Source organism: Pelecanus crispus, chromosome 2, assembly GCF_030463565.1.
Source record: "Pelecanus crispus isolate bPelCri1 chromosome 2, bPelCri1.pri, whole genome shotgun sequence".
NCBI classification, from domain to species: Eukaryota; Metazoa; Chordata; class Aves; order Pelecaniformes; family Pelecanidae; genus Pelecanus; species Pelecanus crispus.
Genome location: NC_134644.1, coordinates 41,957,224 through 41,977,552, shown reverse-complemented (window position 1 = coordinate 41,977,552; position 20,329 = coordinate 41,957,224). Strand labels below are relative to the sequence as shown.

The window sequence follows — 20,329 nt, the reverse complement described above, 5'->3', positions numbered from 1 at the left end:
AGCTGCATATTATGCTTGACTAAATCTTAAGAGAGCAGAGAATAACAAAGAAGATGGTTAAAAAAAATGTTTATTTTTGCTGTGTACATACATATTTACCATTTCTGATTTAAACCAAACAAACTTGAAATACTGGGAGATCTTCTGTTTTGTCTTTTTTTTCATGCAAACTCTTCTTTTGGATTTAACTTAGAAAACTGTGTTTGTGCAAAAAATGGATCCTTCCCTGCTCTGGAAGAGAAACGTAATTGTCAAACTGACCAATGTTCATTTGATTCCAATATGAAACCACAAAATAAACCTCTTCAAGCACATGATGATTTACAGTTTCTGCTAACTGCCGAACAGTAGACCTAACTCAGCTACGTATGAGATGAAACCAGCTTAATAATTAAGCCCGGAAAAGGCAATAACATACAGCAGATATTTTGCAGAACAAGGAAGCAGAGAAGTGAATGGAGACTCAGATTTGTTCTTCAGATTTAAACCTGTGTTCAGTGGCCTGGGCACATTTTACTGCCCTAAAATATTATTGCCTTTCAAGTGTATGTGGCAATAACAGCACTCAACCTGCTCAGCACCCTCTATATAGGCTCTGGCCTATATAGGCTCTGGCCCCAGAGGAGATGCAGCAATGTACAAAGCGAGCAGTCTCTGGATGACCCCATCCCCTCCAGAGCATCCTCCAACCTACACCCACATCAGAGTGTGCACAGCTCCCAGTTTTGCATGGAATATACTTGGCTCATGTTTCAGCTGTTGGGTAGTGTTAGCAAACAATATGCAGATTAGAATCCCAAATATTTTTAATTTAATTTTTTGAAGATTAAATATGCATAATTTTCATTAACAGCAAGCTTTTTTCCCCCTTCATTAATAAGAGATTAGGATTAATGCCTACGAGGTACCTGTCTGATACAGGATACATACATCAGCTAGAAAAATCACATCAAACTTGACATGTCTTCCCATAGCCTTCCCAGAGCACAGTAATGAGCTCTCTGAAAACAAAGTCTAAAAGCACAGCTCAGTCACCATCCTTTTGCTTTTGCCGATCCAGAATAACCTGAAGCTAAGCCTTTCTGTTTCTGTTACCAAAACTAATAATCTGAAATCTTAATTTTATAGGTGTGCATTCACTAACAGCTAGGTCCAGGATGACTGATAAATTCTGTAACATGGGGTATTTTAGATTTATTCATGAAGACTTAACAGTTAATTGATTTTATTCCAGTCTCAGGAATTAAGTTGGTGGGAAACCTGTAAAAAAGAAAATAATAAATCTACAAACATTCTTTTTTTTTGTTACTACAGTTTTGATAGTGCATAAGTAATTCTCCCACGAGCTTCTTCATGCAGTATTTACTGCCCATTATTTCTTTTTTTTTTTTCCAGGAACCTTTACATTTTTTCTCACGTACATAGCAGGTGAAAAAAGAAAATCAACAAAAACATGACAGTTATTTAAAATACTTTGAAGTTCACTGCTGTCAGGAATAAGATCTGACATTAGAGCATACAAACAATTACAGGGTCTTCTTGCATTTCTTTTATCCATTTTACATCATCTACAATAAATCAGTGAAATTAGTTATGTCTGTGGCCTTAAGCGCAAGAATATCTGCAAGTCTGGGGTAGAAGGCTGCAAAATATTTGAAGGAATTGCCATGTTTGTATTAATACAATCATATAACTATTAAAATATAATTATTCTAATTGAATGCCATGCCACTATACCAACTACCTCTTTTCCTGTGGTAATTCATTTCCCAAAGCCTTCTTTTCTTTTCTCTCATCAGCTTGTTTGAATCAAACATGGTTCTGTTGCACTCTTAACATAAATGGGTCCCTCTACCTGACTGACTTTTCAAGGTGTTGTAGTAATATATAAACATATATATAATGATTTTATATATAACTATTGTATAAATGCTATGGCCTTCACATTGGAGCCTTCAACTTTAGCTGGGTGCTTATGTTCTACCACATCACAACCAAATAATGATAACTTAGGTGAAATTATTTTTTTTTATTAGATTCTTACAAATAAGAAATTTCAAAAGGGCTGTTAAAGTAATAAGTGTGCCCTGCCAGTTATCACTTGTGACTAAATTCTGACCATTTTTGTTAAGTTACAGAACACTGACAGATATAAAACCAGGGAATCATATATGAAAATATTCTTTTTAACTTGGAGATACTTTTCATTTTAAGGCCTAAAGACCACCTCTTTTCAAAATAGTTTCCGCATAAATTTGAACACAAATGTGGTTAATCATATGTAATTGCACTGAATTTTCTCATTAGTCATGCCAAATACTCTTCTTGTATTGTGTCCAGTGTGTCATTGGAAGACCTGAAATGCCATCAGGCAGCTTTCTTTTCTATTTCACAAATTTAGAAAGACAAAATGAGGAATCAGCACTCATACTTGTGCCTGCATAGATTTTGCTTTGCCCACAGATATAAAACCATCTAAATTTTCCATTTGGTTAATCATTTTAGACTAGCTGGGTTAACCTTTTTCTGTCAAAATGACAGAGACAGAATTTTATCTAAAACTGACACAAACTCAATCATAGCATAGTGCGGAGAAGTACTGAGAAATAAAGTTGCTACAAACTAATGATGAAATTCTCTGCTTGGAAGAATTATCTCCTATGTCAAAAAGGAATTAATAAGGAAATATAATACATGCTAACAAATGACTAGCAGCAGGGATCTTTAATCCTTTTTGTCTACTTGGTTAGTTGGTTTTCCTCAAAAAAATGATACTCCTGCTCTATAACCACCAGTAGTTACTCAGAGAGGAGCAAATTCAATCATTATAACTAGTGGTTAATGGCCTAGTTTTTTACTTTGGCAGCATTTCACACCATATTTCCACAGATTAAGGGATCCTTTGTGTCAGATGAATAAAAGGATGGAAGGAGCTGGGCACTGAGGTTAGGCAGAAACATGCCTGAGGTCACAGACCTCCAAAGAATCACCCATTTAGTGGTAGGGCAGAATCTCTGTAAGGTATAAAGGCAGTAGAGCCACCTCATACATTTTCACTTTTTTTTCTTTCAAATATCGGCAAGGATGGCTAGAGACTCCACAGCTTTTTCACGCACTCTAACTCCACAAATCTCCAAACTGAGGATGACATTTATGTGCCATACATACATAGGTATGTATGGCACTATACCTATAGCTTGCAGAATTTAGAGCATCCCTAAAGCTTTGGCCTTTGTGCCGGGGCCTGAACAGCAAAGGATTGAGATGCTCCCTGATGCCCCTTCTCACCGTTCTGTTGAGGCAACATCTGAGAGTCGATGGAGTGAAAATCTGAGAATAGACATGAGGAAATGGCTTATTAAATCATAAAGGCTGAAAACAGTGGAATCTGATTAACACCTCCCCCCTCTCTTGAACCTGTTGATCATCATTGTTATCTTGAGGATTATATTAACAGTTGCCAAGTCTTGCCACGACAGGAAATATGATATAGTAAGGCACTGTGTTCCCACTGAGGAATCATACAGAGAACAAAATGACTGAGTTTGCTGGGGTGAGCGCCGGGTGCAGAATCCCAGATTCTGGACTTACTCTCAGTTACCAGAGACAAGAGAGGGTTGGCCCTTGACTCTCCACTATGTAGTGGTCTTTACCACATAGCTACCAAAAGCTACCAAAAGCTACCACATAGCTACCTAAGTCTGGCCAAAGCAAATGGAGGAAGCAGGTTGGACCTTGCAAAAACTTTTAACAAGGTATTTAGCTCTTGGAGCATGCAGGGAGCTATGCCTGTCAGTCAATGTTAATTATGAGATCAATGTGGCTGCCTATTGTTTATTACTTGGGGCTTAGTGTTAGGACCTAATCTATCATTAATTATCTCATTAAGGTTCCTCTACTAACAGAGGGACATTTCAATGTCCCTGGATATTCTTAGTCATCATATTAGTGATCTTATTAGGGAAAAAATTTAAAAGTACGACAGAAAGGAGATGTGTATTAATCATATTATAGTAGCATTTTTAATATTGTGACATTTTAACTGTAAAAATAATTATTGCATAATACTTTCTTTTCCAGAATTCAGTATGGAAAACATATCAGTCTTCCCAATGAAAAAAAAAAAAAGAAAAAAAGATAAATTTTCATTTTTTAAATTTTCTCCTTGAAGGAAAAGATCAGACCTCATTCATTCAATGAAAATTCTTAATAGAAATTAAAGCAACACAGTTATGCTGTCTGTTTGGTTTTAATGTAAGGGACAAACTGAGACAGTAGTGTATTTAAATAGATTACCCACCAGTTATAAAAAAACAATGATTGAAGAATGTGGAACTATTAACTGTCTGGTTTTAAAAGCTAGTGCACTTACATCAGATTGACTGTTCTTAATGTAACAAATGGAGTGAAAAGGGAGATCATTGAAGGAAATGGAAAAAAATGATAAAACCAAAAAGGATACCTTACATGGGAGGCTTCCTGACTAGTGTTTTTGTGTGTTTTTTTCTGATATCTGTCTATCCTATCATGTATGTACTTGTCTGTAACTCACATTTATTGAAAACGAGACTGAGTGCATCTGTTCAGAAAAGATCAAAATTCTGAAAATTAGAAAGTGGACAGCTTAAAAGCCTAAGTCCTTATGTGAAAAATCCACAAAATTGAGAAACCTCTGCCAACATTTTTTTCCAAAATTAAACTTTCTGATTTGGAGGGGAAGGGGGTATTTGAGGTTTTTTTTGGGTTTGTTTGTTTGTTGGGGTTTTTTTGCTTAGTAGATTCTTACTCTATTAAATCTAATAGGGCTACCAGAAGAAGAACCTTTGTCTTAGCATAAGTAAACCAATACAAATATAACCCATCAGGACTGTGACATCATCAAACATTAGACCCACATATTTTTCAAAGTGGCTTAAGTGTTTTTTTATTATATTCCTAAAAAAGATGAGTTGAAACCGAAGCCAAAGTTAATGACAATTGTAAGTAACAGGTATTAGAACACACAAAAATTGTTGATCGTGCTGTAATTTTTGCACTAGAATACAGAGGTAAAGAGAAAGAAGATTCCCGGCTGAGTGAAGAATGCTGACCATACTGACCATAGCAATGATTTAATTTACCACAGTAACAATTTATGAGTCTTGAAAAATTAATTGAACTTACGCAGCATAAGAGAGCAAAAGCCATAGGGACATGTATTTGAGTACAGTAGCTATGAAGCTAACATAGGTGAGATTGTTTACAAAGTAAGAATAATTGAATTTAAAAAAGATGGTAGATATGTGTCTCATGATAACGAATGGCCACTTTGACACCCAATCTTGTAATTCCTTCAATCAACATGTACAATTACATTGTATTCCTTCCTTCTGCATCCAATGTGAAAATACAGTACAAAGCTGAAAAAGACACCAAGGTATTTTAGGTCATTCTGGTTTAGTCTCCACATATGTTAAAAAAACCCCAACAAACCCCTCTTGAAAAAAGAACAATTAAAAAAGACAGGTTAGTACTTACCACAGTGACATTGAAAGCATAAAGAAGATCAAAAGGAAGTGCAGCAATTAAATCAATGATAAACCAGGTAGTCACGTAGTGGATACAAATAGATCTTGCTTCAAATATAACTTGGCCGGACTTGCTGACATATGTTGTTCGGAAATTTAAAATAATATCTGCTTGACAAAAAATGAACAGAATCAGAGACAATGATTTCTTGATTCCTGGGGATAACACCAGCAATCCACCATAACAGTGGTTGTTTCTGTTATGCATGGCAAAAACCAGATGAAGAATCTCATACAGAAACAAAATACAGTGGTAAGAGATAGAGATACACAGAGTTAAACCAATTGATGCACAACGTTGTTCTTTGTAAGGAGTAAAAAGAATGTTTAAAATATTTAAAACTCACTGATTTCAAAGGGAACTTGAATAAAAAAAACCCAAACCATCAACCAAACATCCCCCTCCTCCATTGCTCTTTAAACAGTACCAAATAGTGATACAGTAATTTTCTTAATGAAAAATGAGGGTATGATTGTTGTGCATAAACCTATTTACATTTCTTTTGAGATAAAATGTCATTAATTACTTTATTTAAAAGGTATAATTGACACTTTGTTTTAGTGATAACTGTCTAGCACAGAAAACTAATATCATCCTCAAGGATAACGACTCTTTTATCAACAGAAAAGTGCTGAACTCACTTGAAAAAAATGGCTTTTGGGCTATGGTGGAGATATGAATTGCTTGGTGGCTTGTGCATTTTGCATGTTCTTATTTAACATTCCACAATGAGTGTCTTTCAATATGAGATATAGTTTTGACATGTGTTGCCAAAACACATTAACACTCAAAGAAAAGCTGAGGTCTTGACAGCACAGTCTCAATTATTTTCATGTCCTACAAGACTAAGACTATAATCTGTCCTCGAGCTACGCATCCAGTTTTTACCAACATCAGTGAGAACTACTTGTATAACTTTTACAATGTCAGAAAAGAGTGCAGCCAACCATCAAGGCCGGTGTTTTACAGCAAGATAACCAGCCTGCTGCCTTGCAAATTCTAATGCCTCATGTGGAAGACCATCTCATAAAAGAGAAAAAAGTGATCCCAAGTGTTAGGAAGACATTCAGAGTGTGATATACTTTTTTCTCATTAAAAAATAACAACTGCAGGGTGATGGTCTTGTCAGCCTGAAAGCCAGTGGACTTTCTTTAATGTCGAAGTTATGAGAGGCAGCTTTCTAGATGCTAGTCCAGTGTGTAATAGATTTGTCAGCTGTGTTATTTGTAATCTAGGTAGGCTATTATTAAGTGTTACAAGGAGAGAACTGCATTCCCGGTGCCCTCTGCCTCTGTCTATGGCCACAATGGCAGCACTGACTCTATCTGCTACATGATGCACAAGAAGATACGCCTTCAGCTGCCTCTTCTACACACTGCTCTTGCAGGGAGGTGGCAGCAACAGCTGCTGGGGGCTGGCTCTGCACTATATACAGCATGGAGCATGCAGATGTTTGGGAAGTGTTTGCTGCCCAAACAGATATTTCTTACAGCCTCTGGGGAAGGGGAGATAAAAATGCCAAGTGGAAGCACCTACAAGTGAAATTCAGCCTCTTGCACACCACCAGGGTGAAGGTATAGGAAGAAAATATCTGCCTTGCAAATGGAAATAACCACAGAATATAAGTATTTCATAGCGTCAGTCTATTCAAGGGATTTGTTTTCTCTTTGGATGCAGATATTTCCTTTCCTCACAACTAGTTTCTTGTGTGCTATGTAAACCTGCTCCAATTCAGCACATTCCTGGAAAAAAAAAAAAAAAAGCTGTGAAGTCCTAAAAAGTAAGCATACCTCAACTTTTGTCTCCTCATAATTAAAACATAATGTACACTAACAGTACTAGTATTGTAACTTGGTTTTAATGTAAATCAAGTTAGAACTAAAAAGTGAGTAGTAGTAGGATTACTAATAGGAGTAGTAGATTCATCTGCTCTTGGTTTTGTAGGCAGTTTCTGGGGCCTGAGAACTTTTCTTCCTGCTATACACACATGAGAATGAATGCCTAATTTCTGATATACCTTTGATCCTGCATTTTTCTTTCAGTGTATGAGAAATGTCTGCAAAGACCAGCATGTATGAACAAACAGACACCCCTCAGAAAGCAAAATCGAAGGATAGATTTTCCAGAACACACAAAGCATTGCCACCACTAGAGCCATAGAAAAGAGTAGCTGGTGAGCTTTGTCCCATTTGCAAGCTTCTGTACAACCTAGACAGCAAAATGTAAAAATGAGCATTAAACCATTTTTTTGCCCATGATTTATTTGTAAATAAAAAATTTTAAAATGAAAACCTTATGCTTATATAGCATACAGTATGCTGAAAATTGAATAAGTAAACATTTATGCAGCTCTCTTTAAATGAGCCAGATTTTATTACGTTCTGGTGGTTAGGTATTTTTGGATTTTCCTTAATTTTCCCATTTATCAAGGACATTTTTTTCCACCTTTCCCCATGTTTTCTCTCTTTCTCACTGTAGTTTTTTCTTTTGAATTACTTAATTCAGAATTACTTCTGAATTCAGAATTCAGAATTACTTCTGAATTAAGAAGGCTTTGGAAAAGACACTTCAACAATGTGAGGACAGCCAATACATAGACTTACAGTAAAGGAGAGCACTGTAGAGCAGAGCAAGAGTAAAAGTATCTGACCACATTCATCTTAACTGAGTAAATCAACTTGATATAAACCAATTTGACACATTATAAAAGCTCAATGGAAAATACTGCCTCATTGAGAGGGCATGGATTGCCAATAGTCTATATTAAAGCAAGTTTTCATTTCCAGAATTTTATTTTAGAATCTTTTGGTACTAAACAAACATTAAAATGGAAATTGTTTGACTCTCACTATGCCAGGGTAGCATTGGAGAGTGGTACCTGCAGGATTTAATTGTTTAGGGCTAGCGTTTTCTATGTTTGGACCAGACAGATCCAGTATTTTATAAAAACTTCTTTTTCATCCCTTATGAACACAGATACTCAAACACAGCAGCCACACAATCCATGCAGAAATTACTGTTGAAGTCCTAGGACTGAGTTCCCACTACTGTTCTTGCAAAGGAGTGTGAAAATTAAATCCATCCACCTACTAACTTTACCCAGTTGCCTACACTTCATTTTAAATATAATGGAGTAGCTGACACTCAGACGAATTACTAACTCTTATCCAGGTTTGTGCAGGAGATCTGTTGCGGTCACTTAGTATCCATGACATCATTTCCATCTTAAGAACAGCAATATCAAACTTTTTTTCCTTTAGTGTACTTGTAGAGATGCTTGTAGAGATGTTTTCCTCTATGCTTGCTGCAATGTGCTGCTTGCATATTTTGATGATGGAAGCTATGAAGAATTGGAGCTAAGGATCTCTACATTTCTGGGGCACAAGGTATAAGAATGCCTAAAGCACTGCCAAACATTGGTATAATGTTTTACAAAAGTGTCAATTTTACCATCTTGTTTAATTCTACTCAGATTTGCATTGAGATATCCATGTTGTGACATTATATTGTTAGATGATGCTCTGAACCACAAAAAGATCTGGTGAAATTCATAGCTGTTATAAAACAGTCATGTTTCATTATATACACTTGATTTTTTTTTTCCCCTCTTAACTGAAAAAAAAAAAAAAACCCAAACCAACCAGGTTTCAAAGTTTCATCTCCCTAGAGTTTTTCTTAAAGTTTTTGTAACATAATCAGAGAAGCATTCTATGATAGATCAGCTTCTATAAAATATCAATTAGACTTCCATTTAACATGTAGTAATACAAATACATATTTAATCAATATCATTACCATATGCATATTTTTCATATACATATTCCTCATCCTTAAAGAAAGGATAATTCTGTTGCATATTTTTACAATTTTATAACAAAGAAATAATAGTTCCAGTTCTAAAACGTGCTGGTATTTCATGTACTATTTTCAAGTTCTTCAATGTGGATAGTAGAAATGATTTTTCAGCTATATTTGATCCTGTCTTTCACTTTTATGGCTGTTGTACTTTGGCAGTGAACCAGGCACAAACAATGAATGTATGCTTTTTTGCAAGGACAAATTATGCCCACAAAAAGAGAGGCAGTTACTGAAAAATATCATCTATTCATATTATGTATTATGAAACACAACTTCATAGGTGCCTTCAGTTTCAGATATATACTGGTTGTTCTATAAGCTTAGTAACAAAAATTCCTAACAGTTTCTAAAAAATAATAACTACCTAACATGGGATTAGACATTCTGTGGCAATCTGGGATAAATTAGTGCTGCAATCTATTTTAATGGGGGGCGGAAGTTATTTTTGACTAAAAATCAGTTACTGTTTGGATCTGGAAAACATGACCTTATCATACACTGACACTGTGAAAATACAACATAATCTAAGATGTGCACTTGGAAGTGTAAAAGAGACTTTTTTGAAGACCTCAGGTGCTTTATCAATGTACATGCTTGGAACAAATTTTAAGCATGAATTATCATTCAGAACATTAAGGAAAAACAATAAGCCTTCCTAGTCAAAAAAAATCCAAAAGAAAACCCCCCAAACCCTCACAAAATTGTAAGACACAAAAAACCCAGAAAATGTAATTGAAATGCAAGAAAAGATCAATGACTATCAAAATTACAAGTTTGAAAGTGAGAACAAAATGTAATTAAGTTTAAATGACTAACAAAACTGAAGAGGTGTATAGAATATTATAGTCCACTTGTCTCATTTTCTAAAAAGAAGAAAACTAAAACTCTGGTTTTGGAGTGAAGTAGGAAGATTTATCACTCTAAATGATGCTGTAGATGGTACACAAGCTTATCATATAACAAAGGAGGCATTAGACATTTCAAGGAGATTTTTGAAGACAATGTTCCACCTAAAATTCTAAGTGGAACTTGCTGAGAGCCACTTTCTGAATCACCGGTATTAACTTCTAATAAAATCTCAGAAAACTGGAGAAATGCCAAGGAAATAGAATTTGCCATGATAATTTTAATAACTGGGGGGGGGCGGGGGGGGGAGGGACACACGACAGGGGGAACCATTAAAAGTGACTCAATCACAAGAAAAGCTGATCATTCTGGCATACAGGTTAAATGTGCAGTAGTAACAATACATGTTAAAGTATAGCTAATGCCATAAGTTCATGGAGGGTATGAAATCAACACATTGCCTTTTTCTAAGAAAATTATGTCTTTTTGATACACCTATCAAACTACTTGATTGCTGCAGAATATTTAGATGTGCTCAAGTTATTTCATCCTGTATCACCGTAATTTAAAGGTCTGCATTAACCAGAATATGAGACACATAAAACAAAAGCTGAACCTGGCTTTCTGCTCAGTTTCAAAATGTTGTTACTATGGGTTTGTTTATAAACAAAACTGTTTCTAGGGGACTCATCTGGGCTGATTAAGTCCACAGTGATATGGTAGCTTTTAACGAAGAACATGGATGACTGTGGCCAATCCAAATCCAAACATAAAATGGGTCAAATGTCTCCATATAATAGGCAAAACACATCTAAGACCCAAGAAGGAAAAAGGTATCTGTAGAAGGGGAGATTCTGGCTTGGAAAACAATGACACCAAAGAGATTTCTAATAGCTAAGCATGTCAGTATGGGCTTAGTACAAAGGTGTGGCAAAACCAAGAATATCACCTGTGAATAGAGAACAGTTTGTGCCTTTGGTGAAACAACTACAGCCATACAACTCTAGCACCCACACCTCACGACAAATGAAAAGACAAAGAGAATTACAGAAAACTACCTGGACTTCACTTTACATGGTGTTATAAATTCAGCTTTCTTGGTTTACTCATGTCTGGAATACTAACAGGATAACTGACTTTTACTTGTTTTCATGCACTGATAGGCTACTTAGGCAAAATAGGCTACATTCCCTCCCTTCTACACATTGGAGCTGAGTCTCCTAAATTAATGAAATCTTTGGGGGAGTTCCTGTTGTTTTGGCACAGTGTTGATCCTTCAAATTTTTCAAGATTTAGTGCAAAACCTTAACACAAAGTGACGTAGACAGATAGCTGAGGCTGTCTTGTTCCATGGACCAAGGTCTTGCAGGTTATAATTGGTTCAGGCTTTAAGAACTACTGTTTTCATTCAACAAAATCCTCAGGTTGAACAGAACATATAAGTAAAATCAGAGATATAGAAATTTTGGATTAGATCGTCAAGAAGTCTCAGCTGGCCCTGCATTCTTAAAGCTATAAAAATGTTCTGATATTTTCAGTAATATAATTAAGATGTGAAATTAGCATGATTTCATATGGTTCATAATGAGCAAGGGGGTCAGTTCAGCTCCACAGGTGCTTAGTAGAGTTAATTGACTACTTCATGCAGATTTGCTTCATATAGGTAAGAAAGAAAGATAAAGATATTTACATCACTAGTATTTTGAAACCTCATATTCTCATTTGTCTCAGAAACCTCCAGTGCGTAGTTATCAAAGTTAGAAAAATGTTTTGCTTATTTATTGCACATTAGCATTTGTGAAAAAACTAAAGCTTTAACAGGAAAGGAGATAAATGCTTGTTTTAAATTCCCCTAAGCCATTCAGTACACCAAAGGCTTATCAATGTGCATATGGAATTCACTGTTCAAGATTGAAGAGATTAGAGGTTTTTCTGCACAGCACCCCTTTCTGCCTTCTTATCAAAGCAATTTAGGACAACAGCCCCAGATAACATTTATATATATAAAACTGAATAAGAAACGGTAAGTGCTTCTTTCTGCATCCAACTCATTAGATAAAAATCCAGAGGGACGTAGGTGAGTGTGATCCATCTTTTATTTCTTGACAACTCTCTGAGCTATACTTGGGTGTAAACAGTTTCTTCATCTGGACAACCTTATTTACAGCTTAACTGCTCTGCTAAAGTACTTACTGAGAAAGCTGTAAAGGAAAAAAACCTAAAACAGAACTCCTGAGGCAAGAAACTTTTAAAACCACAATAAAATCTTTAACACAAATTGAGAAATGACCATTTCTCCTGAGAGAGTTTATTATTTTTAGGAATTACACATTCCATGGTCTTTTTGGGATCGCTGTTTAAAAAGTGGAAGACTAACTTTTTTTCTTTTTTAAAATAAATGTTTTCTTATCCTTAAAAACTTTGAGCAACTAGAATGGTAAGGAAATTGAGGCAACAAAGAGTAGTTAAACATCAAAAAACTGCACAATAATCTATTCTGAAAGTACTCATGGACTATTTAATACATTATAAATTGTTTGTGAATCTTACTGTGCACTAGCTTCTACCTACCAATGACACTAACTTACCAAAAAAACATTTGAAAATTCAACACAAACATCAATATTGTAAAGCATTGGAGATTCCAGACAAGGAAGGGCAAAAATTTTACAGATTACAGCTGTAAAACAGGCAAGAGGGATATTTAATCTCTGAGCTGACTGTTAAAGCATACATGAAGTGACTTTAATATCTTTGGACAATTAACAGGTCAAAAGTTTTCTGCAAGAGGTATGCTTGAACATATTAAGTATACTTTAACAACAAACTTCAGCCTGTGCAAGCTTCATAGTTAAAGCTGTATTTGGTATGTTTGTTTCAGAGTGGGACAAGAACTACTATCTCTTTTCTGTTTCAGTAGCTCTCATAACACAAATCATTAATAATAAGCATTATTACTACAGGAAAAAAATTCTGAAGTTACCTCAGAGCAAATTTTTTCCATGTAGGCTGGAAAAGCATAATTTTAAATGATCTTGCAAGCTATATACATCATGCCATGTGCTCAGGAAAGCAGAATAGGGGATGTAAATAATGCCTCTGACATGAGCAACATCATTAAAAAGTTACCTAAAACTAAAGCAGGAGTAACAGCAGATAACATCTAATTGGTTGACTCACTACATTCTGTGCTGAAACACAGCACGCACATAACTAAAATATCATCTTTATACTTGATGTAGAGAGGAAGGAAAGGGTGAAGCCTCTGTATTCTTGTCTTCACCATGAAAAAAACTGGGTTCTTATTTCAAGTTAGATAATTCAATTTTGGTTAAAATTAGACAGCAAAAAAATCAGAGTTCAAGCAAATTGAAGATCAAGATAAAGTCTAGACTATCCTATTGACTTTAAGAAAGGCTCTTAAGTCATGTATAAACTACAAGGTGCCTTTTTTCCACAGATTTTTGCCATGTTTTATCATAGCTACACCTGTTTTGTTAACAAACACCCATGCATTTTAAGCCAGCCTTGGCCTGTGTTGCAGACTTTTGCTCCTTCCCCACTTACGGCTGTGCAGGTGAACCTGTGAGCTTAGCAGAAGCAAAGTGTGTCAGTCCGCAGAGCACCAAGTAATTTTTCTGCTGTTAAACACAAAGGTGAACTTCACCTGGCAGCACTCAATAGGGAGAACCCAAGATCTTCAATTTCAACAGGTTTGGAATAAGCAATCATATCACCTATGCATCCCACCCCTCACCTCCAAAGATTTAAATAGAGCATTTTTTCTTTTGTTATTTCAGCTCTCTTTTCCACACCCAGGTCATGCAGGATCACTTCATATTAAGAAAAATTCAATGGCAAATCAATGGCTGATTACTGTCAGAAAACCTGTTCTGCCTAGTCTCCCTAGGCAAATCTTTTACCTCTCTGTCCCCTCACTTTCTCTTTTACATGCCTGCTGCTTTCTCTCCACATCCTTCAGCACTGCTGTGCTGTTGTGTCAGAACATGGGCTTCTGCTCCTCAAACCCTCTGCCCACATGTGCCTGTTGATGCAGTTCCTTTCTGCTTTTCCAGTGCTGCTCCTCATTCTCTCTAGCCTGCAGACTGATGGCCTTCCCCTACCAATCCCACACAAAGTAAAGTGGCCAGTTAGGCACTAAGTCTCTAAGATGCATGCAGAGAAAATAAACAGTGATTGACAAACCTCATAAAACCATTTGGTACAATCAACCTCAAACTTAAACCTTGACTTTGATTTATCTTCTGGTTGGATCCCATGGCTAACTAGTTCAATCTGCATGGATTCTCTCAGCCTATTATTTCCATTACTGGTAAGATATGGACACGCATCCCTTTTTAAAAAAAATAAATTCTTGTAAGAAATGTTGTATCTCTTGAACTCTTATGAAGTTACACTGAAAGATTGAAAAAGTTGAATTTGTACAAAAACAAAACCCAGTTGTTTCAGCTATGAAATTGTCTACATTAAAAAATGTTAATCTACATGCAGTTGCAGTTCCTAATTTATTTATATATTTTGCTTCAGTGAAGCTCTGACACAGTATCCACAGCAGTAAACATCAGAAGGCTGGAACCAACATTACCCTAATGTCTTCCAAGTTTGCAGTTACCATGGCTACATGCTTTTGTGATATTTTCATTCAAAATTTCTAAAGCCAATACTGTGATCTAACTGAAAAACTAACTTGTTCCTTTCCTTATTTCAGTGATCTAATGGCTTTTACTCACCCGTTGGTGACTCTTTTGCTTTTCACAAGCTTCCAGTGTGAAAATCCATGCCCTAGCTATGCCTAGTTCCTATGAAAAGACAACTTATTTCATAGTTGGGCATAAATGACCTGGGAACACTGAGCAAGTCTGTGGTTTTGGAACCATTTGGTGACTTCTTTTGAATTAAAGATCCGTTAGGACATGTCACATCCTTTACCAAGCCATCCCTGTTTAGATATCTGCCGTGCTCACATTCACACACAGACACATCCACTCAGTGAATGGTATGAAAATACCAATTTAAACTGGTGCTCAACAAAGGGCAAAAAAGATTACATTAAAAAATGGAGGTTCTACTTAGTGCATAATGCAGGTTGCAATTCTAAATGATATAAAAAGAGTGAAAACCATAAACTGATATTCACCAAACTATCCGATTAATCCTTAAGATGTTTTCCATAATAATACTCATTTTCCAATTTTGAAAGTACAATATGTGTTCTGTATAATCTCAATTTCTAATCCCTGTTAAAAAAAGAAAAAAAAAAAAAAACAACAGAGAAAAAAAAAAAAGATATAATCCAGAGGTAAAAATTTATCTGGTAGTCAACTGAACCTCTTTATCCATAAACAGGATTATTTTACCTGAAGCAGTTGATTTTCCTGTGCCAACATTTTTTTTTCCTCTTAAGGCTTGATTGTTAAAAAATAGATCCTGTTGGGATTAGACATATGATCAAGCTACAGCAGAATAACAATTTTGGATTAGTCAGATGATTCAATAACTGCCCAAGGCACACTTTTAGATTGCAGCAAATGTTAGGTAATATAACTCAGTTTACCTCTCTTTTACTGTGAACTAAATGAAGTTGAAAAATCCTTCACCTTTAGGCCAACTGGTATACATATAAGCAGTAACCAGGGGATTGGGTGATGCATGATTTCTTTTTAAACTACAGTAATTCAATCCTGTGCTTGAGACCTAGATGATTTAGGTGTATTAACCCCATTGATTTTCAGAGCATACAGTTTCCTACACCAGCTCCCTCTTCTAGATGGTATGACTAGCTCTTCTGTTATTTCTTTTATTTTTTTTTCATCTTCCTTTATGTGATTTTACATTGATTGTCTTTAGCTAGCAATATTTTCCCCAAAGTCCAAGCTCTTTGATCTATCTGATTATTTGAGCCAATGTTATTTAATTATATATAGATAATGGTATTAGAATCTGGCTGGAGAACTTTTAGGAAAGACTCCAGGAAATATTAGTGCTATATTGCTTGAAGAACAATTTATCTGTCTCTATATAAACTCTTTTTTTTTTTTTTTTCTTTCCTATTCTACTGCAGCTATAAATCTAGATGTTCCTAGTAAATCTCCTAGGAAAAATTTATTCAAATGGAAGTGTTATTTTTCAACTCAGCATATCCCCTCAAGATGTTTGTTACCACAATTAGCTTGATGATTTTCTTTTAGATGATGATATGATAAGGTGAAGGAGATGGTATTGGTTTTATATAGGAAAGGAAAGTAATGCTTATTTTACACCTGTTGCTTAGGAATCTGGGCTATTATGAAGTCAAATAAAGTGTAAAAGAAAAAAACAACAGAGATTAATAAAACCCCTAAATGTAGGGGTTTGATATAATAAATATGTAATATATAATAAAATACTTAATATATAAATAATAATATATAATGAAATAATAAGTCTTTCTAACAGCCTATTGCAGCTGCTGAAGGAAAAGAATTTTTTTTTCTTTTTAAGAAAGGTATAACAAATGGTGAACAGATACTAAGTAACAATCAATATAAACCCCAGAAAATTTGATGTGAAAATCTAGACCTGTTTTGGAAAGAGAAAGAAATCTCTGGCAGTGAGGATGAAGGAAAATTACAGTTTTAGATGTATTAGAAAAGAAACGGTAATCTGCAACATTAGTTCCTTTGTACTAGTGGCATCCCATTGTAACAGAAGCTATTAATAATCTTATAAAACCCCCAGATGTATTCAATAAATACTTCTTATCTAATTTTTGGAACGAAGCAGCAAATCATGGTTGATTCATATCAGATGCTAAATTACGATCCAATGTGTCCTAACTAAGAATCAGCAGGTAGTAATGTTTTAAACCAGTAGCACTAAACACTTAACAAGAGGTCACTTCTGCGGACTGATGAAAAAAATACAAAAAAGAAATATGTCATTTACAAGCTATAGGTGAGTAGAGTTGTGGATTCTCCTTTCTGTGAGGTCTTTGAAGAAGAGCTGATGTTCTTCAGGAAAATATGCTTTAGCCAAACACAGTTTACTGGCATTAATATTAATACTTGGATTAAATATTATGTCTTATATTTAGGATCGAGCTAGATGATCATAATTTTTCTTTCTTATCAGAGTCTTTATGAACTGAAAGGTCATATAAAACTGCATATAACTGAAATCTCAGATATATCGTGTTGGCATAGATAACAGTGAGAAGGAAGAAGCCAGCCCAAATTTTATACTGCTAGAAATTAAAGAGATGAAGTATCCCAAGATACAAAGTGTAGGTACCAATGGGCTTGAAATCTAAAAAGGAGTATGAAAAGCCACCATTGTACCACCAGGATGGCATTCTGTTAAGTAGAAAAGTTAGTTCTTTTCCACAGCTTAAACAGAAAAAAAATCTTATTGAGGAGCATGATCATTAAAGAAAATTGTGTAAAAGGATTAGAATTAGTCCTTCAGCAACAGTGTATTTAAAATAGTAAAAATTGGCTATCAGGTATACCTCTCCTTCCTATTTTTCCTTGGGCACAACCACCAGTAACATTTTCTCCTGGCCATTAGCACTCCAGAATATTGTGGAAACAACCCCTTTTGGTTTGTGTAGGTAATCACAGAGGTTGGAAACCTCATTTCAGAGACACATTATACCTCCATTCAAAGCAGTTCTTTTTCAGAGGTCTTGTGGCTTTAGCTGGATGACTAGCATTCAGATGGACAACAGAAACATAGTTTAAAGCTACAAATTCTTCAAATCCTCAGCACAGGGATATCACATTCATGTGATATGCTGGACCTCTGAAAAATGCTTCTGTTAATGTGGAATGAATATAATTCATAAGCTTTGTTCTCTTAAAGTCACCATTGAATACACTAAGCTGTTTACCAGTCAAATTTCTCCAGTGAAAAGAGTTTATTTACAATTGGCCACCAAGACGCTTGTCACTGCATAGCAGCACAGTTGCTGTTCTAAGGCATTGCTATGATGTATGTTCTCAGCCTTGCTCCATTACAGTTTGACAAATCAACAACATTTTTACTGATTTTAATGGAGCAAGATCTATTCTCAGTATGATGGATCATATCAGAACTGATTCCCAAAATCCATCTGTAACTGACAGACTGATTTGCTCTCCCTTACTATTTGTTCTTACAGTGGAAGGTAATGGGATATTGAAGTCCTACCCAAGTGGAAATACTGTTTTACTTGGGTAAAATATCCATTAATATAAAAACCTGAAATCGGAAGGCGTTAGTGGTTTAGGGCTATTGTAGTAACAAAAGTCACTCCCTGCAGGAGTGTAGTATGGTCAGTGTTAATGCACTAGCATGGTATGCTCTACCAAACACCATACTTAGACTGCTGTACCCATTACTGTGGGCATGCTGGGACACACAGGATGACCAGCACAAAGTTAAAACACGGGTTTTAATGACAACTCTTTACTGTGCTGAGAGCCCATGACTTCAAATCCCAATATCATGAAACTGAACAAAAGACCACAAACTTAAAAAGTCACATTCTTTTATTTTATCGGCTTCCTTGATTTTGAGCCTTTTGTGTTCACCTTTTCAAGTTGCTCTCCTTAATGATGAGGGTGTTAAACAGGGATTAGCTAATCTCAGCTCTACAGCAGCTGGTACACCAGAAAAGCATTACGTATCATGACCTTAACAGTAACATACTAAACACTGGAAAGATTTTCTTTTTCATAAACCATGCCCTACCTTTTAAAACCAGGCTCAATCCATGAACATATTAAGTAACCAAAATATATTATATGGACTTTTCTACAAAGGAAGATACACACTTTGGAGTCTTGAAAGAAAAGCAAAGAACTAAAAATATTTCTGAAAAACGAACTGCTAGCTCTGCTTTTAAAAGAAGCTAGTATTTGTGACTGCAGAAGTGTGAAAGTTCCTACACGAGTAATTTTCTTAACAGAACCTGCAGAAATAGGGCAGAAAGAAGCAATTCCAAAGAGTGAAGAAACATCAGTCATATGACTTAACTTTTCACTAAATTGAGTGTGTGTGAAGCAAATGTCATTGTTAGGTATTTCATGAACACAGTTCTCTTTACGCAAATGCTGGAGAAAACAATGAAAAGATCAAACAAGTAAAACATTCAGTGGGCAATGGGGAAACTGCTTCGTGCACTTAAATTTTTTTCACCAATTCCAAGGAGGAAACCTGAAATATTTTTCTCAGAAATTATCTCATGCAGCTTGACAACAATTCGCATACATAGGACATATCCATAAATCATTAAAAAAAAATATATTAAAAAAACCATATGCAAGCTCACAAAAATTATGGTAAACTATTAAGCATCTAAGCATTTCCTTGGAAATTATCTAGATGGTTAATTAAAAGACTTCAGTCTTATTGAAAAATATAGTGTTGTTTTACCATGGTGTTATAGGAGAGTAAACCTAAATACAAATTTTGATCATAGTTATAAGGCAAGTCAGTCATACTCTGTATAACACGGTAGTTTTAACTTTGCATACCTTTTGAAATGAAACATAGCAGAGTGAAAATTACCTACAAAACTATTACTACAGCATTTCACAATGTGTGGATTTACTATAGGTGAAACAAATGATTTGTCACACTGCCTGATTTTCTTTTTTAATGCAGTAGCACCACATCTTAGACAAAAATGATGAAGAGTCAGTTCTTAAATGCTCTTAGTATTCTTAAGTGCTCAGAAGCCTGTCACTCTAATGTTACAAGTCTCATTGTGAAATAGGAAGTAGGAAAGAAAAATAATCTGTCTGAAGAGACTCATTTAGGACAGCTGAGAAGTAGAACAGTGACTATATTTGCTAGATGCACAGATGCAGAATATCTTGACCTAGCTATAAGCTGCCTACAGAACTCTCCCCAGAATAGTAAGGAAATACATATGGTAAATGCATATTTCGGTCTGTACTTATGAGGTTCCCATCATCTTATATGTGTTTTTTAAAAGGTCTTTATCCTGCATAATCCACTTGCTTTCTTTTAGGTATTCCTTCACAAAATCAGATTTCAGAATGGAGCCTGTTCA

General features: G+C 35.3%; 1 protein-coding gene across 1 annotated transcript in view; it reads right to left on the bottom strand.

The window, feature by feature from the left end:
* KCNH8 (potassium voltage-gated channel subfamily H member 8) overlaps positions 1–20,329 on the bottom strand; it is a 205,490-nt gene that overhangs the window by 70,989 nt on the left and 114,172 nt on the right. The window contains exon 6 of the mRNA XM_075704873.1: positions 5,518–5,675. Coding sequence (XP_075560988.1) covers positions 5,518–5,675 — 158 coding nt within the window. The remainder of the gene's footprint in view (positions 1–5,517; positions 5,676–20,329) is intronic.